General features: G+C 41.0%; 2 protein-coding genes across 2 annotated transcripts; both read right to left on the bottom strand.

Moving 5' to 3' along the window:
* Nucleotides 1-7613: 7613 nt before the first annotated feature.
* Nucleotides 7614-16107, bottom strand: si:dkeyp-69e1.8 (uncharacterized protein LOC100001340 homolog). Its single transcript, XM_010874522.4, has 3 exons — nt 15899-16107; nt 9419-9573; nt 7614-9311 (listed from the first exon to the last, which is right to left on the bottom strand). Exons 1-3 carry the CDS (start codon nt 15921-15923, stop codon nt 8439-8441), a joined length of 1053 nt encoding a protein of 350 aa, XP_010872824.1. The 5' UTR covers nt 15924-16107; the 3' UTR covers nt 7614-8438.
* A 1728-nt stretch (nt 16108-17835) lies between these two features.
* On the bottom strand, nt 17836-26456 carry hmgxb4a (HMG box domain containing 4a). The gene is made up of 13 exons (XM_010874520.2): nt 26373-26456; nt 25384-25482; nt 24789-24925; nt 24627-24702; nt 23928-24515; nt 23590-23796; nt 23270-23454; nt 23098-23179; nt 22220-22284; nt 22007-22106; nt 21661-21836; nt 18914-19036; nt 17836-18161 (listed from the first exon to the last, which is right to left on the bottom strand). The coding sequence occupies exons 2-13, from the start codon at nt 25418-25420 to the stop codon at nt 18117-18119; spliced, it is 1821 nt and encodes a 606-aa protein (XP_010872822.1). The 5' UTR covers nt 25421-25482; nt 26373-26456; the 3' UTR covers nt 17836-18116.
* Nucleotides 26457-26899: the final 443 nt, after the last annotated feature.

The raw sequence follows: 26899 nt of genomic DNA, 5'->3' as shown, positions 1-26899 counted from the left end.
ATGACAGCTTCCATAGATAATTACTGTTGCACACATACCATGTCGGACCACGCCGAGACCACGTCGAACCACATTGAGTCTTGGCAATGGTTGATTCATTGACAGCCATCCGAATGCACAGATCTGGGATTATTTTTTAACCTAAGGCTTCAAATGACTTTGAATGGTGTCTGTAATATTACAGTGAACAGTCTTGTGACTGTGACTAGTCTGCAAATATGCTGTAAATGGTTTTGGAATGTAGAAGGAAAAAAAAAATAGAAGTTTCTTGATGTGCTTCATATCTGAGCTGCTGTTGTACATGATCTGTTTCCAGGGCTCGCTCTGTGTCCATTTAGGCCCATTTTCCTCATACTGCTGTGTGTGCTATTGATAAAGCAAACTATAGAGTCACTGCTAAGTGATGGGCTGTCAGTGTCCACACAAAGACAGGCTTCACTTAATACACTGGATGCATAAGAGCAAAGAATAGATAAATAGATATGTGAGGAAAAGCCAAATTCCTCCAAAACAAAAACATGACCAGAGTTGAAAGACGAAGCGCTGAAGTCAGACATATGGTGAGCATATTGGTCGCAGATATCTGATCACACAAGTACTACTTTTCCTCCTCTTGGAGGGAACAGAATGCAAAGATTTAGATGTGGTGGAGGCTGTTTTGTTTTCGCTTTTAAGGCGTGTCGGTTGTCTGTCTCGCTTGAGGATGTTTTGGAGAATACTTTCTCTACTAAAACAGTTCACTGATTGACAACTTGAGTCTGTACATATGAACGGGTGTTAGTAACTTGTGAGTGATTGTGTGACACACAGTTCTGCTGAAGTGGACTGTGAACAGACATTTGTCAATCCAATCTGTGCTTTTTCCACCTAGCATCTATATGTAGCAGCACCGAAGCACATCAAACACATCAAAAGTCACCACAATCTGTCTATTTCTGTCTCAATTTCTCTCACACACTCAGAATTCTCTCTCAAGCTTACTCCTTTACACAAACTAAAAGAAATCTTTGTAGGAATATGTTATGTGAGGGATTAAACAGATCACTGTTGATTCAACATTAGGACAGAGTATTTGGACATACACCATTCTTAGATTAGGTTCAACTTTATTGTCATTGAACAGTACAAGTACAGTACAGCAAAATGCAGTTTGCATCTAACCAGAAGTGCAAATAGAGTGCAGGAAATTTACAAGTATTAAGTAAAGTGTATGTTACAAGTTGAATGTGTAGATGTGCAATGAAAGCAAATACAAAATTACAATTCTAAATGAGCAATAAAGGCAAATAGGGGAGGGCAGAACATTTACAAATTTACAAGTATTAAGTATTCTTTCATGTAGATGTAATTTTTATTTAAAACCGGTAAGTATTTTTATGGAAGTCTAGCACTTTTACTCCAATTAGAATGTTTTAAAAAGTCAACAGATTAAGGTGTCGCATCATGACCACAGGGTATAATTATTTTGGGATATAATCCAAAAATCTGGATATTATGATATCAATTATTGATTATACATTTTAATGTAATGTTGCGTCAAAGAGAATACTCTTCCGAAGTGCCATCCAAAAATGTATGTTGTTCTACATAACAGCTCCATCACTCTCCTATTGGCTCGCCCTCTCCAAGGCTCTGACCAGTGTGCAGCCATTGCAACTGTGTGGATTAACCCTGCGTTTCCCGGAACCTCTGTCCCTCCTCTTTCTTAAGTCTCCCTCTCTTCTGTAGGATGCATGCAATCAAAGGGACCACAGAACAAATCAGAGGGCCGTCCCTCAGCCCCAACAGCCTGTCTCTCATTTCAGACTGAGACTGAAGGGCGTTCCCCCACCCCATCGGCAAGGATCAGGGGCCTCAGTAGCACCTGCCGCTCCGGGGCCCTGTGATTCCACTTCATAGGGTAGTCGGACCATGTCACACACTAAATGACAACCAACCGCAAGTACGCAGTCACTGGGAAAGGCTGCCTTGCACACCCTGCATTCTTGTTAGCTTGCTCAAGGTTGACTGTGCGTGTGTTTTGTGTTTGGTCCCTTTGAAATGATACGACTAGATAGGTCCTTTGAACACGAATTATGTGTTTTGGATAAAAGATGGCCTGTATTTCTGGGATGGAATTTGGATGTTTCACAGTGTTTGGTTTTATCGTAGCTTATAGTAAATGTCCTCATAAGTCTCTCTTATTTAGTGACTGCTTTATGCACTCTTCCTGTGAAGTGGTGTTATGGGTCTGTCCTTCTGGTTTATCTGCTGGAGTGTATGTGTAGTTGTGGCAGTGCAACCTCCAGAATTACCATCCCCTATTTCAAACTTCTAAACAGTCAAATACAAATCCCTATGTTGAATCAAATACAACATGTCAACACATCCTGTTAGCAGTCCATCAAACTGCACAGCTACAGTGTTGACATTTACTCAAGTCAAACTGAACCAACCTTGAGAGTCATGTTTATGCCTTCATTCAGGGTGGTTATGGTTAGGGTCAAAGTTTCTGCTAAATGCTGGAATTTATTCTGAATGGTTAAAGGATAGTTTTCCTATTTTACATATCAATGTTGGATAGTTCCTCATGCTGAAAATATTATATGGGCTAGTGAAATACAAATCTATGATTCGGTTTTCTTTTAACAGCTATTGGTAACTTTTATAGTTTTTAGTCACCACTAGCAATACATGTTAAGAAAGTGGACAGAATAAAAAAAAAACTGTACAAATCACCTGAAAAAAACTACAGAGTTAGTTTGATGCAACTTAAAGGTGATTTGGTCATAGAAAAATAACATATTCATTATTCCAAGGCTACAAGTTTGCTGACATTGGTCATATTTTTTAAAAAAAGAAGACCTATGTGAAATGCCAACATCCGACTGAACTTCATTGGCCAATAAAAAAGTTGTGAGAAATTCCACATAGATCCTAGCTGGCTATCTGCTCTTTTGTATAAGGAAGTAGATGGCTCAGGTTAGTGTTGTTAACATTGTTCGCATGATGAAACATTAGAAAAACATCTCCATTTGGAGAAACACTGTATTTTCTTTAGCTATAATCAAAAAATGACAAATGTGTGGTCAATACCATAGAAGAATATGGTCACAGCCAAAATTCGAACAAATTCTCCTTTAAGATCAAGGTTTGAGATTTGTCTTCAGACAGAAAAAAAAATATGAAAAGAAATGCCTTAAACTGGGTATGATTCTGTATCTTACGGTTTACAAGGCGTTAACAGGCACGTTAATTTCCCATAGGGGATGAGTAATTGCCATGTAAACAGATGGATCTGACCTGCCATCATGTAAATTTACCAATGTAAAATGTATCTACTGGAGCTAGGAATGGCTTTTTGTTCTGTTCAAACAGCATTGCCAAAACAGGTCCAGGTTGAAGCTGCATCAAATATGAGATGGCTCCATTCGTCCTGCTTGTCTGTCTCCTGTCCTCATCTCCATTGATCTCTGTTAAGCTCCCTCAGCTTTCAGATGAAATGGTAGCATCATGAGCCACATTAGTTGCATGTGGACTTGAGTGACATTCGATGTATGTGGTAAGAACAAACGCATCGCTCCTCTGAGTCTCATTCATGTGGTAGAGTTGGGATTACGGCTTGATCCAATGGGAAGAACTGGAGAAGAGTGGCTTGGGTCAGATCTGCCTTGAATTAAACCAGTGTTGTAGCAGAAATAATACCATCACCTCCTCCGAGTAACAGAATGGAAGATAAGTGTGTGCTAGTGTCCACATGCCAGAGTCTCTGATCAAACCCCAGGTTGGTGTTCATTACAGGGCGCAGGGTCTCTGTTGATGGTTCATATACAGCCCACAGCCCAACTTCAAATGGCTCCGCTCACCACACTCATCGACAGCCAACGGCGCATGTCCGTTAGAGTGGACCACAGTATTTATTCATTATGGCCAGCTCTGAGCCATTCAGCACCCACTGCCCTGTGGTGAGTCAGCATTAGTGTTGAGTTAGTCCCCCCCCACCTAGAAGTTCTCAAGGACTGGCTTTGGGAGAAAGTGTGGTGTAAAACCAGAAACCCTTAAGAGCCGTCACACAAACAACAATCTTGCTCTCACAGCTTTTGATCCCAAACTCTCAAACTTTCACAGTAACCTTTTCTTTTTTTAGAACTGAGTCTTCCTGCACATTCGACCTGGTCGTGTTTTTTAAGCTGGATCAGTTCTGTCACTCTAATATCATAGCCTTTTGTCTATCCACGCCCCTCTCTTCTCCTGTGGTACCACGCTCACACACATAAAACATCTCATAGGCCCACATACTGTATACGCCTCCTGACATATTCAGACAATCTCCTCTCTCTACATCTGGCTAGGGCTCATTGCAGGCCAGCTCTGTGTGAGGGGATGAAAGGTGACTCTCATATTGGCTGGCCGCACCAGTCGACTTCCACCAAGTTGTGCTTCTCCTATTCCTAAACATAAGCCCAGCTGCTAGTGCGTGTGAATCTGGCTGTGTATGTGTATATCTCAGCACTGAATCATGCTGGTGACTAGTACATCAAAGCAGGCCTTCAGTAGGCTATTCAACTCTTCAACTTACGCTTTTTTCCGACGTGGTAGTTATTTCAATTCACCTAGTGTCTCAGGTCTGATTCAGTCTTTTTTTTAAAGGAGAGAATGTAAACTAGAAATGTTTTCCAGTGTTTTAAATTAGCTCTGTTCTACAGTTTTGGGGTATGTGACCTCTTCTTGTTTGTCCTGATACCTACCCAGTCCTGGTGCCTTCCGAGTCCTGGTGCCTACCGAGTCCTGGTGCCTACTGAGTCCGGATACTTACTGTGTCCTGGTGCTTACCATGTCCTGATGCTCACCTCATCCTAATGATTTTAGCTCTTCTAAACATATTAGTAATGTTACTGACTTTATTTTGTGATTATGAGTACGTTTGTATGAATAATTTTTTTAGAGAAAAATTCACAGAATACTTAAAAAGGATTTCTATTGGCTTTACTTATCATAACAATTGCAAAAGCGATGATAACTGAAAGAAGGCTGAGAAAGTATGGGCCCCTTTTCAGATTGTCCCTAAATAGCTACACATTTGCCACAGTGAATGTTATCAAATCTTCAAGCAAAGACTAATCTCAGCTAAAGTGCAACAGTTTGTAAATTTACTTCAGTTATTTAACCAAGTTTCACAATTCGCTGCAATGACTGCAAACACATACCTCCTTCAGTTACAGACACATATCTCACATAGATGCAGGGTGAATTTTGACCCACTCTTCCATGCAGAACTGCATTAACACAGTCACATCTGTGGGGTTTAAATTATAAACTTTAATTTAGGCCTGGACCTGTTCAAAGTTTCAACCTTTCTGAAGTAAATGTTTTTGTTACCTGTACCTTCCCTTTCTCTACAATTAGTCGTAAGTTGAGGGTCTGATAACATTTATTGGTAAAAAAATATGTTAACATATAGAAAGAATCACAAAGGGGTTAAATGCTTTTGCGCCGTATGTTAACTCTTCCACGTGATTATCGACAGAGGACCCAAACGTCAAACATTTTGAAAGCCATAATAGTTCAACGTATCATATCACCTAAAGAATCAATAAACGAACACAACTATCCAACGCCAACTACTTAAAAAAATAACCAGTGAGCAATAAACAGCTAAAACTCCTGTGCCATTACAATGGACAAATTCCTTGCAATATTATTTGCTAACTTGGCCAAGGCTTTCATCTTGGCTTTATGAGTTGTTTTACCAACCACCACACACGGACGGGGCAAATCTGAGCTCCTCTCATTGCTTCGTAAACAATTGCAGCCACACACACGCTAACGCTACAGGGAGGAACATAAAAACAACACTAATAGGAAAAAGATGAGTGCACGCAGAGCCTTTGCCATGGAGCACACTTGGTAAAGAGAGCAGGCAGACATTGCTCAGTTCAAAAGAGAAACAGCAAATGCTGTGAATTATTACAGTACGCGTTGCAGCATGCATAGCAAAATATATAATGCAAATTAAAGAGCGACCTTGATTTTCCAGTTTGGCGAAGCAATTGCAATACCCATCTGAAAGGCTAGCCATCATCAAAAGGGATGTCTGATATCTAGACCCACCTTAACACCCAGTAAATTGCGGTCGACAATGTAGCGTTCGATTTTTTCTATTTGTACTTTAAGTTTCATTTTGTCAACTTTAATTTCCACAATGCTTTTGTAGCCTACTGTATTTTTGCTCAGTTGATCTATTAAATGAATCCCTAACAGATCATATTTGATGTGTATTAGAGGAAATACTGTGGTTTTAATCAGTCCTGCTCTGTTGATATTTTGAGAATTTTACGGGGAGCGCTTTCTTTGTAAGCTAGCAGAGGGAGAGGCCTGGTGTGCGGTAGGGGAAAAAGTGTGTCATCCTGTTGATTTTCCTTTGGTTTTCTGTCTTTTCCAGCCCATAAGGCACGATGATAACAAAGAATATTGCGGTGTTTGCAACTCTCAACGAACTGCCCCCACTCAATTGGGGGACCACAAGGCCCTTAGAACAACATTTTTGCTCTGAGGGAGAGCTTCAGAAGTTACGGCCCTGTGTTAATAATGGGTCAACAGTTATTACATGAGCTGTTTGTTCAGATTTTTGGCTTTAGTTAAGCATGCAGGCACAAATCCTTAGTCGTCCTGATGAGGTTTCGGCCTCTGAAGACTACCCCTGGGCCACAACCTTCTACAACCTTCTACAGGAACAAGACAAAGGCTCCCAGATTCAGGCCTGTTTTACATCCTGTTGTACACCAATGGAGACTCCCAACTTTCCACCAAGCTCTCATCTGTTCTTCAAACTCTTCCAACCTCCATCATTACGATATCTGTCCTCTTGCTAATGTATATCCCCTAAGACAGAACAGTATTTGGACAGGTGTTCTTTTTTATATACATTATCATCAAGGGGTCTGTGGGTAGAGGGGTGCACCAGGTCATTTAATAGCGGTTTCATAAAGAAAGAAGGCAACATCCCCTGGTACACTGCTGAACGCCACACTAGTCCGTACAGTATGCGTAATCCCGAACAATAAAAAACTGTTTAGCACCAATTTTCCTTTACTTTAAAACTTTCTTTTCTGTTTCAGACAACTGCGGAGGCCACATCTGGAAGACAGATGTAGTCCCTGAGCATGTTCGCTCCCTCCTCTCCCTTGTGCACACTCACTCTCTCCTCTTTCTTGCTCCTTTCCTCCCTCTCTTTTTGGGAAATCTGAGAGCTGGACTAATTCTCTCTCCCTCCCTCCCTCCCACCCCCGGCAGACCACCCACATTCGGAAACGCCTAGCTGTTCCACAGGCAGAGTATCCATCAGCTTAAAGAGGGAGAGAAAGTTAGAGAGACGTAAAGATAGGTTTTGACTGATGGTTTTAACAGTATCAATTACGTCAATGTCAAACCATAACCTGCCCTTGCATAAGAGAAGAAAGCTTTGAGAGGAGAGCTTCAGTGTTTTCCAGTCCCTTTCACATTCTCATTGGACTCCACACTCATCACAGCTGCCCATTCTAAACTCCCCAAAGCTAGATACTCATCGACTACAACACTGCTGCAGATGGTCCGTCTGTGGTTCTGGTCTCCTATGTCGATCATGTATAATGATCTTTTTTTTAATTTTATTTTTTAAATGCAGCTGATGCACAACTCCTGAATTTAGCACAATACTGTTTGGGGGAAATGTGTAATTGTATGCTTTGGATTATATACTCAGTGTTTCCAGATTTATATGAAATATGACCTATAATTACTTACATTATGAGTGAGCGAAATATTTTTCCTTCCTAAAAATGGTAATTAAGTATGTTTCAAAGCAGCTTGTCTGCGTTGGAATAGTGTGGGTGTACCCAAACAACAGAATGATGTGGGCGTATACCAGTTATAAAAAATATATATATTTGAGTAGACAGCTGATAGGCCAGCACATCCTTCGCATGTGTATTACATCATATTCCAAGGAATTTTTTAAACTGTCTGTTTCAAGCTGCAAGTGATATTCTCCAATTTATGCTTTGGGCACAAATAGTAGAAGACGAGTAAACAAAATGATTTGACTATGAGAATATTCACCATTAAATGTGAGATGTTCCCTTTGCCGTTAAGTGTGAACAGCCCGACACAACAACTTGCCTCAGAAATAGTACTTTATTTTGTTTAGCAGTAAGGCATTTGCTTTCTGTTGGGCTCAAATATACTGTTAATCCTCAATAATTTGGTCAGTGTCTCCACCAAGTGGAACATTAATGAAACTTCCTCTCAATTTGAATTAGAAAAACAGTAGGGCCTGTCCCAAGTTCTACATAACTAGCATTAGTAAAGTTGATCACAGAAAATCGGCAAGCCAGTGTTGTGACCAACAAAAACCGTAATAACATTGTGAGAAGTGCACGTTGGTCAAATACAAACCAATTGTAGAATGCATCCAATCCCCATCATTTGTTTTTTTCAGTCTTCAGAGTCTTCCTCCTCCCCACTTCTGTTGCCACTGAGCCTACTGTGGCCCCCAGCATCCGCCCAGTAGACCCCCCTACGAACAGGCCAATGAAAGCCCCCAGCAGGGACTCCACCCTCAACATCTGGGGCAGCCACCTCAGCCAGCCTATCAATCCCTGCCACACGGACAAGAGAAATGAGGGAGGGGGGGAGGCCGGAGAAAGACAGCTAATACTGTCCATGTCTATGTTCAGGTCGCACACACTTCTCTCCGCCTCCTCTCTGATTTTTGCCATCTCTTCATCATCTATCTCAGGCTCGGGAGGTGAGGCTGAGGAGGGTACTTCTTCATCAAACTCCTTTCCTTCTCCCAGTCTTCTCTGGGTAACTAACTCTGCCTGCTTCTCCCTCACCCGGGCCTCAGCCTCCTCGTAGAGGGGACAGCTGTAAAACTCCAGCCCGCTTTCCTTTACAGTCTGCTCAACTTTATCCAGCAGCTCCTCCACACTCCTCCTCTCATCCTTTTCCCCGCTACGGCTCTCCAGGGAGTGATAGCGGTCACCACACACCACCACTAGCTCCAGCAGGTCTTTGCGTTTGGAGATGTACTCGTCCAGCTGCTGTCCCGGACCCAACTGGTCTGTGCGGGTGAAAAGGATGAGGGTGTGTCCACTGACTGCAGTGGGGCCGAGGACCTTCTCCAGGGTGTCCAGGGCCTGCAGCTCCACGTCAGCCGGCTGGTCCACGGGGACACACAGGAGGAAGGCATGGGGACCTGGGGTTGACAGGGCCACACAAGACGACAGGTGACGCTTCACTTCCTCAGGGGGGCGCTCTGAGCAAAACCAGTCTTGGGCATCTACCACAGACACCTGCACACAAGAAGAGTGGTGAGGTTAGAACCTCTGGTCAAGTTAACAGTGTAGGGTCGGCTAGTGTCCTTAAAAAAAAAGACAATGATTTAACCAAGTATTTTTACCCATCTCCCAGCAACGGTCCCTCTGTGCTTCTCACACTCAGGAGCAACAGCAGGCTCAACAGCAGTCTGGGTAAGGACATTCGGGCGGCCCATTATGGTGTTCCCAGTAGCCCTCTTCCCTGCGCCGGACCGGCCAAGTAGAACTAGCCTCAACTCTGCAATGGGACAAGGGAAGGACATGGACTAAGTGTATTCCCTGCTTTTAGTTGTCTGCACACATGAGCTGATCGATGCTGTTATTTTATTTACATCCTTATGTTCCACTAGGGACCAAATCTGACCGGAGTTACATGACGTTCCAGTACAGTTCTCTCAAATGATCTAATGGTTATTCAAACCTTGAACTTAAGGAGGAGATAAGGCATGTTTCAACCAGCTATTAATCTGGGGTGGGTACTGAAGTAATGTAAGTGTGGAAGGGCTGGGCGATATGGCCCAAAACGTACAACACGATACATCCAAGATTGTTTTTTGTTGATATGATATTAATGACAGTATATTTATTTGTATATCTATGTCATTATTATAATCTTAAAAGTGGCTGGGTGGGTCATACTGGAAACAGGGTCAACGGTCTCCAAAAGAGGCACCCAAGATGGATCACTCATGCATGCCATGCGAGTGACACTGGTAGGTCTAATGGAGGGAGCCAGAGCTAGGAATGGGATCACCACAGCCAGTACCCCTAAAGCCAGATAGAAAAAACTAGAACACCCCTGAAGGTTAGAAAGAGAGGCAGAAGTCATCAGATCAATGGTCACCTGCGGAAAATGAGAAACCAGATGTTGTAAGTTTAATATTACCCTCAGAACAAGCTAAAATTATCACTAATGCAAGCCATAGGCCATAAAAGCTTTATTGGTAAAAGTGTACATATTTTTGTGATGTAATGGTTTCAAGTAGTATGATCGTGTTTAGCCGATTGTCAGAAAATATACCCGGACAAAACGACTGAGTAACCAAGACTACTCTGTAACCAAGACTTCAAAGTTAATTCACTGAGTACTATGTTTGGAAAAGGAATGTTATCAAGTCTCAGCTACTCTGCATGCACTCCCTCCAACTACCCAACAATCCATCCTCCCCTTCCATTCACCCAACTATCCGTTCAAAACGAAGGTCACCCCAACAGGAATCCCATAACTGCATCCTTCAAAATGTGAATTGTGTCCACTGTCTGGATTTCCACAACTAATTCAAGCTGATAGTGGATGATGGAGGAAAATGTGTCTTATGTTTCCACCTAGTGGCCACTGTCTGACATCATCTTGCTCCATCCTATCCCTCAACTTCAAACCCCCAAATTGATGCCATCGCCCACTTTAAATTCAGCATGGATGTCAATGTTTGTAAATGTAAGAATTTATATGTGTAAGCATTTTCAAATGAAGGGGGAGAGGAATAGGCTGGAACTTGATAGTTCATAGTATACTGGTCTGTGTGGACAAGGAATACTTTTGTTAGGGGACAGACAATGTTAAAATAATCTACAGCATTAAATTATGTTTAGGCCATCACCAGTTTATTCTTTCTGTCAATGTTTGCATGTATATTTTCTGTTCTATTTCCGGCCCAACTGTAGGTTGATGGTTCCCAACCAGGGGAACTAGGACTCCTAGGGGTACATGGCCTATCTACATGGGGTACTTGAGACAATAGACTTAATAATAAAATACACGAGGGGTTAATTCAGGGGTACTTAGTGCAGATCAAAATAAAGTAGGTGGTAAAGTTAATTAAAAAAAAGTTCTGAACCACTAAGCAAAAAAAAATAAAAATAAAAAAAAAGGAACGTAGATAGGTTAGTCACCATTAAATGCAATCCATGGTTTTGATTATGTATCACCAAATAATTTGATTTCATACCATTTTAGGCATTGCTCAGCAATGCAAGCCCATATCAACACAACAGCCAAAATATTACAGATACTATCCAACATGTTTACTGCCAAAACAGGTGCACAAATTACACTGGGTGGCAAAACAGCCTAGTTAATAGAGCTATGGGAAGTAGCTCATAGATTAATGGTAATTGTTCCCTTGACGAAGGTACCCTAATTGCCTCAGCAAGTTGCTCTGGATGAGAATGACTGCAAATTACTAAAATGTAATAACCCCATTCTATCGATTAAATATGCTACAGAACAGGTTAAGCAGCACGTTGGAACTGAATAGCTATTGCTAGCCAAGGTGTTATATTATTAAATAACCAGTTAAAAACCACCTTGGTATTTAACTGTTAAATCTGTTTTATATTTGAGATTCAACAGACATTCACATTTGTTCCTCAGTCAGGCTCCCTTCCACATTTAGGGACCGTTGTCAAAGAGTAAACCAGGCAATTGCCGGAATGTCATTAGACAAATTTAGTATTATTAATGACTCTCATCAACATCAATCCACATGCTATATACTATAACACATTTCATATGGTCAAAAAGATCTTTATTGATTTATCACTAATCAATAAATCAATGGAAACACATTCAATTCTGTATATCTTCAATATCTTTTTCATTAAATGGTCATAGGAACTTCAAACCTGACGCATAATATTCTAAAAATAGCTAGACTACTTCTTCAACCTTTGTTTTGTTGGAAAAAATAATTAAGGACTTATTGATAAACAATAAATCAATTAAAACCCAATTTAATATCTATATTTGTACATTTACTAAAAACAATTTAAACTAATGAAGACTGTTTTGACCCAAACAAATGTTGAACGATTAGGCCAGCTATATTTGGAATAATATACAGTGGGGAGAACAAGTATTTGATACACTGCCGATTTTGTAGGTTTTCCTACTTAAAAAGCATGTAGAGGTCTGTACTTTTTATCATAGGTACTCTTCAACTGTGAGAGACGGAATCTAAAACAAAAATCCAGAAAATCACATTGTATGATTTTTAAATAAATAATTTGCATTATATTGCATGACATAAGTATTTGATCACCTACCAACCAGTAAGAATTCCAGCTCTCAAAGACCTGTTAGTTTTTCTTTAAGAAGCCCTCCTGTTCTCCACTCATTACCTGTATTAACTGCACCTGTTTGAACTTGTTACCTGTATAAAAGACACCTGTCCACACACTCAATCAAACAGACACTAACCTCTCCACAATAGCCAAGACCAGAGAGCTGTGTAAGGACATCAGGGATAAAACTGTAGACCTGCACAAGGCTGGGATGGGCTACAGGACAATAGGCAAGCAGCTTCGTGAGAAGGCAACAACTGTTGGTGCAATTATTAGAAAATGGAAGAAGTTCAAGATGACGGTCAATCTCCCTCAGTCTGGGGCTCCATGCAAGATCTCACCTTGTGGGGCATCAATGATCATGAGGAAGGTGAAGGATCAGCCCAGACCTACACGTCCGGACCTGGTCAATGACCTGAAGAGAACCTGGACCACAGTCTCGAAGAAAACAATTAGTAACACATTACGCCATCATGGATTAAAATCCTGCAGCGTAAGGTCCCCCTTCTCAAGCCAGCGCATGTCCAGGCCTGTCTGAAGTTTGCCAATGACCATCTGGATGATCCAGAGGAGGAATGGGAGAAGGTCATGTGGTCTGATGAGACAAAAATAGAGCTTTTTGGTCTAAACTCCACTCACCGTGTTTGGAGGAAGAAGGATGAGTACAACTCCAAGAATACCATCCCAACCGTGAAGCATGGAGGTGGAAACATCATTCTTTGGGGATGATTTCTTCAAAGGGGACAGGACGACTGCGCCGTATTGAGGGGAGGATGGATGGGGCCATGTATCACGAGATGGCCTAGCCAGTGGCCTAGCCAGTCTCCAGACCTGAACCCAATAGAAAATCTTTGGAGGGAGCTGAAAGTCTGTATTGCCCAGCGACAGCTCCGAAACCTGAAGGATCTGGAGAAGGTCTGTATGGAGGAGTGGGCCAAAATCCCTGCTTCAGTGTGTGCAAACCTGGTCAAGAACTACAGGAAACCCATGATATCTGTAATTGCAAACAAAGGTTTCTGTACCAAATATTAAGTTCTGCTTTACCAAAACAAAGCTAGAGCATGTAGGCCAGCTATTTGTTGAATAATATGACCAATATTGAAAGGATATTGAAGATATACAGAATTAAAGGTTTTTCCATTGATTTACTGATTATTTAATAATAACTATATTATTTTACCAAAACAAAGCTTGAACAAGTAGGCCAAAATCATGACATTTTGGCACTGATTTTGAAAATATGATCATGCAAAAAAAAAGAGTTTTACTTAAGGATAGTGATCATATGAAGCCATTTATTATCACATATTTCTTTGGCTCCTTTTTTAATCATAATTATAACAGAAATCACCCAAATGGCCCTAATCAAAAGTTTACGTACCCCTGAATGTTTGGCTTTGTTACAGATACAGTGACACACAGGTGAAAATGGCAATTAAAGGTGAATTTCCCATACCTGTGGCTTTTTAAATTGCAATTAGTGTCTGTGTATGAATAATTCATGAGTTTGTTAGTACGCAGTAGTTCTTGCCTCAAGTGGAGGAGTTTAAGTATCTAGGGGTCTTGTTCACGAGTTAGGGAAGGATGGAACGGGAGATTGACAGACGGATCGATGCAGCTTCTGCAATAATGCGGTCGATGTATCGGTCTGTCGTGGTAAAGAAAGAAATAGCTGAGCCGTAAGCTGCCAGAAAGAAGCATTTACTGCACCAATGTCACAAAAATGCCCAGTTACAATATGCCCGACAACACCTTGACATGCCTCACAGCTTCTGGCACACTGTAATTTGGAGTGACGAGACCAAAATAGAGCTTTATGGTCACAACCATAAGCGCTATATTTGGAGAGGGGTCAACAAGGCCTTTAGTGAACAAGGCCTTTAGTGAACATCCCAACTGTGAAGCATGGTGGTGGCTCACTGGTGTTTTGTGGATGTGTGAGGTCTAAAGGCACAGGGAATCTTGAGAAAATTGATGGCAAGATGAATGCAGCATGTTATAAGAAAATACTGGCAGAGAATTTGCATTCTTCTGCATGAAAACTGTGCATGGGACGCTCTTGGATTTTCCAGCACGACAATGACCCTAAGCGCAAGGCCAAGTTGACCTTCCAGTGGTTACTGCAGAAAAAGGTGAAGGTTTTGGAGAGGCCATCACAGTCTCTTGGCCCTAATATCATCGAGCCACACTGGGAGATCTCAAACATGCGGTTCATGCAAGACAACCAAAGATTTTGCATGACCTGGAGGCATTTTGCCAAGACGAATGGGCAGCTATACCACCTGTATGATCACTCATGTTTTGTTTACAAATGGTAAATATATTACCAATTGTCCAAGGGTGTGCAAACTTTTGAGCACAATTGTATTTGTAGAATAAGGTTTGAAGTTCCTATGACAATCATTGAAAAAGTTATTGAAGAAATACCGAATTAAAGGTGTTTCCATTGATTATTAATAAATCCATAATGACTTTTTGCACAAAAACAAAACTTGAACCAGTAGGCCAGCTTTTCTTAGAGTACTAGTCAGGTTTGACGTTTCTATGACCATTATTGAAAAATATACCAAACTGAATGCGTTTACATTGATTTATTGATTATTAATTAGTCCATAATTATTAATTTCAGAAAACATAGGTTGAACAAATATGCCAGGTTTGAAGTTTATATTACCATATATGAAAAAGATATTGAAGATACAGAGATTTAAATGTTTCATTGATTATTACAAAATCTATAAAAACGTTTTCCAACAAAACATACCTTGAACGAGTACACCATATCTTTTTAGAGTACTAGGCATCAGATTTGACATTTCTATGACCATTATTGAAAAGGATATTGAAGATATACAGAAATAAACATGTTTCAAATTGATTTATTGATTAATCAATAAAGATTTTTTTGACCATATGAAATGTGGTAGAGTATTTAGCATGTGGATTGATGTTGAGTCATTTAATATCACAATATTCTTATGCTCACATTTCGGAAAGTCTATGGTTGAATCTTTTACAACGGTCCCTAAATGTGGAAGGGAGCTTGAATGGAGGAACGAATGTGAGTCTGTTGAATCTCGAATATAAAACTGATTAATCTTGGTTATTTAAACTGTCAGATTCTTCGACTACTACTTTAGGCAGGTTATTCATGAAATATAACAGAATATATACTGTGGAAGACTGGCAATTTTTTTTTTTATAAAATTCATTACAGGCAACAAACATCTTTCAAAATCTGTTATGGTACAATTGGAGCCTGTATTTACTGGGTTATACAATCTGTGACATATCTACAATAATGAATGTTTTACTGACATAAACCAGAAGTCGAAAACAAGTTTATATCATGTTCTAATCGCCCATCAGTGAAAAGAAGCGCAGATAAAGTGCGTGTGACTAATGACAACGCACAAAACAACCCCTGATTAGCAGATATAAACAAACCCGGATGAAACACTACACTTTTCGAAACCCGTGGTAATAATTGCTAAATGTACCTTTTTGTCTGGATAGAGATGCCATCTCTTCTCTGTGTGATATTTCCAGATAATGTCCTCGTATTCGTTTGTACCCTGGCCTACTTCCTCGTTCCTGAAGTGGGATGTATCTGTGCTCTGTAGGCCTACCTCTCCAGTCTCCAGGGCGTTACCGTGGTCAGCGCGCTTCAAATACGGTTGCTAGTAGTAGATACAGTGACAAAAATACATTCAAGTACTTTAATTATTGTTTAATACATATCTGCTACAAATATCCAAAGCTTAATTACGGAGAGTTGGTAAATTCTTCCCGAGTCACTGAGGCACGTGGAATTCGGGATAAATCTATGAACACGCCGGTGAAGGATGACGTTCTTGTTCCACTTGGGGAAACAAGCATGTAATTGTAATAAACAAACCAGTAGTTAAACATTTATTTATATTAGTATTTATTTGTCAAACCTAAAAAAGGCCAGTTGACTGCAGTTAATGCAGTTCCAAATACACCAGAAAGTCAGTGCCCAAACTGCAGGTGCATTGTCACAAAAATATATGTCAAGGGGAACAGTCTGAAAAATCATGTTACCGTAAAAAACAAATTGCATTGGTCAAGAGGAACAGTGGTTGCAAGTCAAAGCTGACACAGGGATAGACGGAGTAACAGGGTAGTTACAACGCCTCATAAATTACCATAGAATTGAATCAGCACCTCAGTGATCCAGTCTCAACAAAACTATGTTGTGAGCTCCCCAAAGTTGTAATTTATGTGAGGGCTGCCATTCAGATACCCCTTGCATCCAAGGCGGGCACATAAGGTGATGTAAGGAGCACAAAACCTGAACTGCTAAGCAATGGAAAAAACGAATATGTCAGATGAGTCATCTTTCACCCTATTTGCTACAACCGGACGGGTTACGTTTGGTGAAAGCCAAAGGATACCTTCAGCCCAAAAAGTCTGTTAAATATGGTGGGGGATCCGTAATGGTATGGTTAGCCATCTTGTGGGAGTCATTGGATCCGATGATTGCTCTGCATGGTCGTATTACAGCCAAGGAATATGAGGCCATTATCCAGGGCCAGGTGCATCCAATGTGGCAAACACTGTTCCATCATGATGTTTCCACAACGATAATGCCACCATACGCACCGCTAAACATATGTATTAGTTGTTTTATGGACACCAGGACGACAATAAAGGCCTTCTATGGCCTCCCCAATCACCAGATCAGAACATCATTGAACCTTTGAGTGACTTTCAAGAGTGCAACGTGACAGATATTCGCCTCCTTCATCCCTGAAATAACTGGAAGTGAAATATCTCACCACACAGTTAAGGACTTGTATGACAGCATTCCAAGGATTTGAGCTGTTCTGAGGGCAAAGGGGTCCATGATATTAGTACGTTTTTAGCTGTTTAAATAATTTTGTCCACCCCCATTATGTCACCAATATTTGAAACCTGGCCTACTGTGTTTAGGCATTCATTGTGTGCAATAACCTGGGGAAGACGTTAAAACGTTGTACATGTGCTAAATTCAGTCAGCATGTTGACACTGTCATTTTTTTATTATCAACCTTTCCATACTGTATACTCAGGGGAAGAAATATGAAAATGTGTCTTACAGCTGTGCTTCAAAAGCTTCAAATAACAGTAGTTTGATTGCAGTTGCCTCAACATGTTTCTTCTGTAGGCTATACAACTTTTATTCTACAATCAAAATCTAAATTTTAGTACACAGTAAAATAGCAGATATACAAAACAGCAATACATTGTTGTGTAAGTGGTAAAACATACATGAGCAGTTGTCAAATATATTATTTTCATGGTATGGTGATGGAAGACGAACAATGGTGAACTTGGGATCTGGTCCCTGACATGTCCTTTTGATTAAAAACTAGCCTCTGGAAATACTGCATGCACGCACACACACACACATACTGTACATACACACACACACACACACACACACATATCTGGAAACACTATCAGACATTCCAGAGGAAAATATGAGTGTTCACTAAAATAGGTTTCTGTTAAAAAAATCTTTAGAAAATTAACAATTTAAAAATACATTTAAAAAACATGTTGAAACTAGAAATGTCCATGTTTTCCAACGCCTTGGGGCATAAGTAATAGTCCACATCCCAAGGCCCACTTCAATAACTTTAGGTCTCACTCCAAACTCTAACTTTGTGGCAAGGACATACAGGAGATGGGAAAGGAATTTCTCCTTGGTCTTCAAAGCCCAGGCATGATGTAAGCAATGTTGTCCAAGGTGTTGGACTGAAGAGGAAGGAAACAAAGGAAATAAGTAAATCTCACATTGGCCTTTGGAAAGTATATTCATAAGACAGTACAATTTATAATTGACTGCATATTTTATTGCTGTCAATCTACACACATAGTGCCAAATCTCTGAAGTACATGTAAGTATTAAGACTCCTTGCCTCCAAACTGAGCTCAGATGCATCCTGTGTCATTTGACCATCCTTAAAATGTTTCTAGAACTTGACTGGAGTCCACCAGTGGCAAATTCAATTAATTTGATATGATTCAGTAAGGCACACCCCAGTCTATATAATGGTTCTACACTTCACACTGCACATCAGAGAAAAGACCAAGCCACGAAGTCCAAGGGACTTTCCTTGGAAAATGTTAAAGTATTGTGACATAGATCTGGGGAAGGTATGTATCAAATCTGAGCTTAAAATGATCTACAAGGAAGAATGGGAGAAACGGTTAAAATCCAGGTGTGCAAAGCTGGTAGAGGCATATCCAAGAAGACTAAGCTATGATCGATGCCAGAGGCGCTTCTACTAAGTACTGAATAAAGGGTTTGAATATATGCAATTTTTTGCATTATCATTATCTAGTATTGTGTAGAATTAAAGCATACAATAACACATTTATAAATTCCATTTATAACACCTGAAAATTTGGAAAAAGTGAAGGAGTCCAAATACTTTCCTAAGGCATTGTAGTCTTAAGAGAAGCAGAAATAGTTTCTAACAGATGTTTAGATGCAAGTAAATTACCAGGACGTTGCGGGGACATCCATTGAGTTGGGGGATCTGTGCTGTGAGGCAGGTCAGTGGTCCCAGGGCACACAAGATGGAGTCTAACAGCACAGAGAGACTGCCTGATACTGCCACCATCCCCTATGGTGAAAAGAGAGAGAAGAGGCAGATAGTCTGGTCACACACACAAACCATTGTTCAGTCTTTTCCTTAACATATTTCTTCTCACTGAGCAAATGCCTGGTGTTATGACCAGAAACCTGAAAGTTGGGAGAATTCTGTGCAATTTCCAGTAGGGGAATATAATGAACACTGAGGCTGCACACACGTCAAGAAACATCTGTGGACAACCCCGGCCCGCCTGGTGACTTTAGGACAACCCCGGCCCGCCTGGTGACTTTAGGACAACCCCGGCCCGCCTGGTGACTTTAGGACAACCCCGGCCCACCTGGTGACTTTAGGACAACCCCGGCCCACCTGGTGACTTTAGGACAACCCCGGCCCACCTGGTGACTTTAGGACAACCCCGGCCCACCTGGTGACTTTAGGACAACCCCGGCCCATCTGGTGACTTTAGGACAACCCCAGCCCGCCTGGTGACTTTAGGACAACCCCAGCCCGCCTGGTGACTTTAGGACAACCCCAGCCCGCCTGGTGACTTTAGGACAACCCCGGCCCGCCTGGTGACTTTAGGACAACCCCGGCCCGCCTGGTGACATTAGGACAACCCCGGCCCGCCTGGTGACTTTAGGACAACCCCGGCCCGCCTGGTGACATTAGGACAACCCCGGCCCGCCTGGTGACATTAGGACAACCCAAACGTTTTGGAACAGCCATAACTTGATAGTCTGTTTTTGCTAAAGCTAGACACCAAAATTGGGGAGCATGTGGAAGCACCTCTGTTTTGTTTGCTTTATTTAATGCGAGAAGGATAGCAGTTTTGTACTTGGCCACACTGTTTATTAGCTGTGGATCAATAGTTTTGTTTCCTGAGATAAAAGACAAAAAAAAACTCAGCTTTACTGTGTTGACATGTTAACTTTTCCCCGAATCCCACGAATGAAAGGTAGTCCCACCAAAAAAACTCACATAGCCACAGTAACCTTTGTATAATATTTATATTTTAGTAATTACCATATGTACACTTATCTAGAGAAACTGAGAGTTTGCCCCATAAGCTGTTCAAAAATAAATTTATTGGGCTGGACAATACAGTGGGGCAAAAAAGTATTTAGTCAGCCACCAATTGAGCAAGTTCTCCCACTTAAAAAGATGAGAGAGGCCTGTCATTTTCATCATAGGTACACTTCAACTATGAGAGACAAAATGAGAAAAGAAAATCCAGAAAATCACATTGTAGGATATTTTATGAATTCATTGGTAAATTCCTCGGTAAAATAAGTATTTGGTCACCTACAAACAAGCTACCATCAGTAACACACTATGCCGCCAGGGACTCAAATCCTGCAGTGCCAGACGTGTCCCCCTGCTTAAGCCAGTACATGTCCAGGCCCGTCTGAGGTTTGCTAGAGAGCATTTGGATGGTCCAGAAGAGGATTGGGAGAATGTCATATGGTCAGATGAAACCAAAATAGAAATTTTTGGTAAAAACTCAACTCGTCGTGTTTGGAGGAGAAAGAATGCTGAGTTGCATGCAAAGAACACCATACCTACTGTGAAGCATGGGGGTGGAAACATCATGCTTTGGGACGGTTTTTCTGCAAAAGGGACCAGGATGACTGATCCATGTAAAGGAAAGAATGAATGGGGCCATGTATCGTGAGATTTTGAGTGAAAACCTCCTTCCATCAGCAAGGGCATTGAAGATGAAACGTGGCTGGGTCTTTCAGCATGACAATGATCCCAAACACACCGCCCGGGCAATGAAGGAGTGGCTTCGTAAGAAGCATTTAGAGGTCCTGGAGTGGCCTAGCCAGTCACCAGATCTCAACCCCATAGAAAATCTTTGGAGGGAGTTGAAAGTCTGTGTTGCCCAGCAACAGCTCCAAAACATCACTGCTCTAGAGGAGATCTGCATGGAGGAATGGGCCAAAATCCCAGCAAAAGTGTGTGAAAACCTTGTGAAGACTTTTGACCTCTGTCATTGCCAACAAAGGGTATATAACAAAGTATTGATTAACTATTGTTATTGACCAAATACATAACTTACCAATAAATTCATAAAAAATCCTACAATGTGATTTTCTGGAAAAATAATTCTCATTTTGTCTCTCATAGTTGAAGTGTACCTATGATGAAAATTACAGGCCTCTCTCATCTTTTTAAGTGGGAGAACTTGCACAATTGGTGGCTGACTAAATAAATGTTTGCCCCACTGTACCATAAGCCTACAAAGAGCAGGAAGGTTTGTAGGCAAACCTTCAACGTACAATCTTCAGATTCAATCCTGTCTCAAAATACAACACAAAAATCTGCTTTTTACCTAGCTAAAACCCAGATCACCACCTCCCTCCTCTTGTTTTATTATTTAAAAGTGGAATATGAATTGCATCCCTCATGTCACAACCAGTTTCAAAGTCAATGAGTTTACCTATTCCTTTTTAACTTCTTGGAAGTCACCCAGACAGATTTGTCAAAAACACATGACAACAGACGGCGCTCCATTGAATAAGCTGCTAGAGGGAGGGGGTGGTTTGGAATTCACAACCCACTCCTGATAGCCTGAAATGTAGTTCTGTGATCTTCTAGGAAGCGGTAACTCCCCCAATTCTGACCAATACAAAAAATAGGTGGCGTGCAAGTACCTCTGTCTCCTGTAACCGGTGTCCGATGAGGGAAAGGGACTCTCCCAGTAGCTGCAGGTGGGCGGCCGCGTCTATTGGGTCGACATCAGGGACCCTTGCTGGGGACAGGGACACCCCCACAGAAGCCCGATTGGGGGACACCAAACCTGCTCCTAGCCCCATGCCCTTAATGGTGCCTGAGACGCACAGACAACAGACATAGATCCCATGACCATTAGTTTCCAGTGGGCCACGAGAGCAATAGGACAGCATGCAGTAGGGACAGGTCTATTGAATAACTTGTAATCACTGTCACAGTCAATGACACCTTTGAGAATGATCAAAGTGACTGCAGAGGGGTTCTTACTCTTGCTTTTGATTCCATCAGTGGAGCTCTTCCTTTTGACTGTGGTTGCCTCAGCTTTGTTCTGCTTGTGCTGCAGGTACTGAGCTTTCTGCTTCCAAACCTGTGTACAAGGAGTTCATTGAGGGCACAGCATATTGTGCTGGTTCAAATTGATATTGACTTAATTATCAATCAAATATCTTTATTTAATTGAGTGTTAAAACTAAATCCTACCAGTTTATCTTTTTCTGGAAGTTGTTTCCAGACCTCTGCTAATTTTTTGCTCAGTTCCCCAAACACTGCAAAAACAGATAAGTATTTTAAGGGTTTTGTATAATACCACACATGGACAATTACAGCATTATGGAAATTACATCAGCATGCACATTTATTATTTTTTTTATAAAGGAGTGTAAGGAGTGTAACCCCAAAAAAGTGTCACTGGTGTTCAAAGTGGATTGAATAACTATTCAACCATGGACCTTTTTCAAATGTTATGTTGTTTTGTTACCAAGTGTGATTGTAATAGAATTTATTTAGAATTTGTCTTCAATCCTCTCAAAATATTTTTATATCAAAGCTGAAGAAAAATACGTTTTATATTAATGAATCATAAAACACTAATAACTGTCATGCCTTACTTGAAACGTACTATTTACTGGTCAGAAATCATGTTGTTTCCAACATGAACTGGTGAAAGTCTCAACTAAAATATATGGACATCAGTGATAAGGAGCTTGGGTAGGATATTTGGATAGTCAAGATAATCAAGTGTAGATGACTTATAGATATTTATATTATCAACAAACGGGCAAGGTTATGATAAGGTTATGGTTAGGTTTAAAATAAGGGTTAATATGGGTTAAATAAAAGAATTAAGGTTAGTGAAAAGATGAGGTTTAGGGTTTGGGTTAATGTTAGTAGTTAATTGAAAGTAAATGCTTGCAAAACATAAGTTAGGTTTGGAATACGTGTTAGAGTAAAGGCAAGGGAAAGGGTTCGAGACAGAATGAAGCTGAGTTTAAGGTTAGTACATTGAAGTTCATTGAAAGTTTATTGACAATCAATAATTAATAGTTACAATGTAATATAAAATGGATAACTCCACCCACCGAGTCCCGGCTGCTCTGCGTTGATGTTAACCCGGTACTCTTTACAGAACACCTGATATGCTGTTGTGTTCTTCTTTTTTGGCTGAGAGAGATAAGAAGCAGGAGATGAGCAGAGTAGACATCCTTTTCAAACCCACTGTCTCCATTGATACCAAGCTGTGTGAGATCTCACCTTATCTTTGTCCTTATCATGCTTTTCCCTTTCCCTCTCCTCCTTCTTTTTCTTCTTCTCCATCATTGCTACTTCATTACTTTGATGATGGTGAGTGGGGATCTGGGCTCCCATAGAATAAACTCCACTAGCTGCAGTGTGATTGGCTGACCCATGGGAATGAGTGTGGCCTCTCGATGGATCCCCTGGAAGATGCATACAAGGAGCATGTATTAGCATGCACAGCGAGTGTTGAAGTAACCAACGTTAAACATGGTTCTGCAACAGGACACACATAAGGCATTATTAGACTAGAGGAAGAATTTCCAGATGTCTCTTACCACCCCCCGATCCTTTGCTGTGCTTCTTCTCTCTCCCGCTTTTGTCTTTCTCCCTGTCCTTCTCTTTCTCCTTCTTCTTCTTGCTTTTTTTGCTTTTCTTCTTTTTCTTTGACAAGTGCGTGTAAGAGTCATCTATCACCAGCTCTCCCGCCTCCAGTTCGCCTCCCGAGGAGGAGCTGTCTCCCCCCATTCCCCCACCATAGTGCCCTGACACACAAGAGGGAAAGGAAAAAGGAAGACTCAACACGAATACAGGGAAAGTGTGTATAAGGTCTCTAACAGTGATACATCTATACCTAATGTTGCCATTGTTGGGTAGAGACCAAAGGATCTCTTACCCTCCACCTCAACTTCTTTGCCCACAACAGGCAGTGGATCTCGGCTGTGCTGCATCTTCTTAGGGACTTTGGAGAGCTGCTTCCGGTCTCTGTCTTTCTCTTTCTTCATCCCCCCTTTAGAAGATGATGATGAGTGTGGTGGGAAGGGGAATCCCTCTCCTTCGGCCTTCTCCTTAGGTGAGACCATGAGTTTCATCCTCAGCCCATCTGGTTCTCGTAGGTTCAGGGGATCTCCTTTAGGAGTACTGGTACCACCATGGAACAGAGAAGACTTGGAGGAGGAGTGCTTTTTGGAAGAGGAGGTGGAGGACATTGGGCGGGAATGAGAGGAGTGGCTGCCTTTGCTTCCTCCAGTGCTTCCTTCACGTTTTCGGTCTTTGGAGGAGTGAGAGGAAGAGAATGACGGGTAGGACGGCTTCTTGTGTATGTGTGTGCTGGGGTCTGAGCCAGTGGCCATAGGAGAGGTGATGGCTTGTAGAAGCCCCATGGCTGTGTCTGTGGGATGGGACGAAGACAAAGACAGGGAAGGGCAGTGGTCCGACGATTTATGCTTTTTCTTGTGGGGAGGTGGGCCTGAGCCTTTCTGGTCTGGTACGGAATAGAGTGAAGGAAGAGTGAGAAAAATCTCATCTGATATGCGTAAAAAATCCCAAGCATGAAGCTATATTTTTAATTGACAAAGAAGAATTCCACCCATACCTCTGTAATAGTAGTCTTCACTGTGCTTTTTCTTCTTCTTGTGGGAGTCCCCTCCCAATAAGAAAAGTTCTGAGTCCTAAATGCAAAGGACACAATTTTATTATTTTACAAGCAACAGAAAGGATATTGGCTAATATTGTGAAGCAAGTGTTATGATGTTACCTTGGGACGTTTCTTCGATGACTTGCGGACCTGTGCAGCAATCTCCTCTTCCTCCCTGAGCAGGTCCTTGTATGACCTCCTTTTCTCTCTTTGACTGCGACCAGCCACCAAGCCCACCTCCCCTTCCATCCCTAACTCTGAGAAAGGGAGTGTTGTAATGCACATTGGGAACTTTAGGCATAGCAACATGCAAGCCCCTCACCTGAAGATCTCTCCTATACAGCCATCTATTTCCTGTGTTTAATTGTTGCAAAATCCACCTGCCATTTAAATCGCACTGGATGATTGCTTTCATTACATTTTTAGGACGCTAGATTTTTTTTAGCATTTAAATAAAGTACGAATTGAATACAGATACTTGCTCAAAAATAAAAGCAGCCGCAATTGGACGTCAACGCTCAGATTATAAAGATAAAATGTCTGATCTTGCAAATATCGTAATATGTGCATATATATGTGTATTATAGTATCTGTATACTGTTGCACTCATTATAGTTGCTTATAAAACCTGAATTTCAATAAGTGATGCTACTTTAGGACAGTTGGAACAGGGGATGATGGCTTTTGAATGAAAGAAAGAACTGGCATTAGTTACCGACTACTCCTTTCTTCTTTATCTCCTCAAAATCCATGAGCTCTTCGTACTACTACTCAGTCTCTACTCAACCCGGCTCACTCGACTCTCTGGGCGTCACTAGATAGGAGGTTATTAGAACATTCATCAGGCATTTGGCTATAGACGAATGATCTGCCACTGACTTGATCAGTCTAACATGGACATTCATAGAGAGCATTTTCAGGGGAAAATACAGTATGTTTAAATGTCTCTGTGAATAGAGGAATAAGAGAGACACCATTAAATGAGTATGAGTGCACCAAATTTGTTAAACTGAGAAAGTCCTGTCAAAAAGCAATAACTTTTTTATTATTATTATTATTTTTTTTACAATGAACACCTTCAAATAGGGGTGAATAAGGGACATCCATTTCCTGTATGTCCTCAAAGTTTGTATAACCCATCCATACGTACAGCAAATCCCATAATAGGGCCTAATTTCACATTTAAGTAATTTAGCCTACACTTTCCCTACAGTTAGTACATTAATCCTAGAGTAGATAGGTGGTACAATATCACAACCAAGTACTGTAATAGTGAGTAAATTTTACTCAATGAAGTACTGTACCCATCAGCAAAGACAAGGCTAGATGGAAGAAAAAAGTTATATTTATAATACATACATGACAAAGCTGAAGTGTTTTCAGGAAATTGAAGGATAATTTCCCGCCTACTTAAAAAAATACACAAACACACCCCCTTCCATTAGCTGAGATTCCCTAACTCCCAACATTTGAAACCCCTTCTAACTCGTATTGCTGTATATGTGCTGGGTTATCCGGACCGTACTACAAGACCAGTCCGTGGCTTCTGGTGCAGCGCTAGGCCTATGTTAATTTAAACAGACAAAGAAAGTAATTTTCATGCATTTGATTAATCAAATCTGTATTAACATACTGAGGTGAGAACATATGCATTCGACTGTCGCAACGAGAGAATAAATGTACAATTGCATGTAATGTTACTACCTCTCCGGATTCAACAATTTACGCGGTTCCAGTCGCCATCTTTGATATAAGTCAACAACAATGCGTAACGGCACTCGGCAAGGGGAGGGACTTGACTAGGACATAACGAATCAGAACAATGAAATTGTGTAGTGCACAATGCCTATTGGCTGGAAATGTAAAATATTATAGATGCGCTTGATGAAAGCAAAGCACCAATCTAGTTTTCTATTAATCCAGTTATTCGCTAGAGTAAGAACTTCAAAGGTCTTAATTCTGAATAATAGTGCTAACCAGCTAAACTAACGAAAATATTGTCCTAAAATCAATTCAAATGTTGATGTCGGATGAAATGGTAGGTTCATGAAGCTGTTACAATTTTCTAAAGACATGTCGATAGGACTCGAAACTACATAATTCATTTTAATAAAAATGCAGAGAAAAGGGCACAACATATGGTTCCCTTTATATATTTTGTGTGCCCTACAGCCTAAACAAGGAAGCCATCAACACAATAAATTTATTTCAAAAGCCCTAAATTATAAGAA

This window comes from Esox lucius, chromosome 11 (assembly GCF_011004845.1).
Source record: "Esox lucius isolate fEsoLuc1 chromosome 11, fEsoLuc1.pri, whole genome shotgun sequence".
NCBI classification, from domain to species: domain Eukaryota; kingdom Metazoa; phylum Chordata; class Actinopteri; order Esociformes; family Esocidae; genus Esox; species Esox lucius.
The sequence above is the reverse complement of the archived record's forward strand: the minus strand, read 5'-3'. Positions and strand labels throughout refer to the sequence as shown.

Coding starts and splice junctions, on each gene's coding strand:
- si:dkeyp-69e1.8 (XM_010874522.4), bottom strand. CDS start 15,923: ATGGCATCTCTATCCAGACAAAAAG. Junction 9,574..15,898: donor ATCTCTATCCAGACAAAAAG/GTACATTTAGCA, acceptor GTCCCATTGCAG/AGTTGAGGCTAGTTCTACTT. Junction 9,312..9,418: donor GGACCGTTGCTGGGAGATGG/GTAAAAATACTT, acceptor TCTTGTGTGCAG/GTGTCTGTGGTAGATGCCCA.
- hmgxb4a (XM_010874520.2), bottom strand. CDS start 25,420: ATGGATTTTGAGGAGATAAAGAAGAAAGGAGTAGTCG. Junction 22,285..23,097: donor CGCAGAGCAGCCGGGACTCG/GTGGGTGGAGTT, acceptor CTGTTTTTGCAG/TGTTTGGGGAACTGAGCAAA. Junction 19,037..21,660: donor ACCGGTTACAGGAGACAGAG/GTACTTGCACGC, acceptor TTTTCACCATAG/GGGATGGTGGCAGTATCAGG.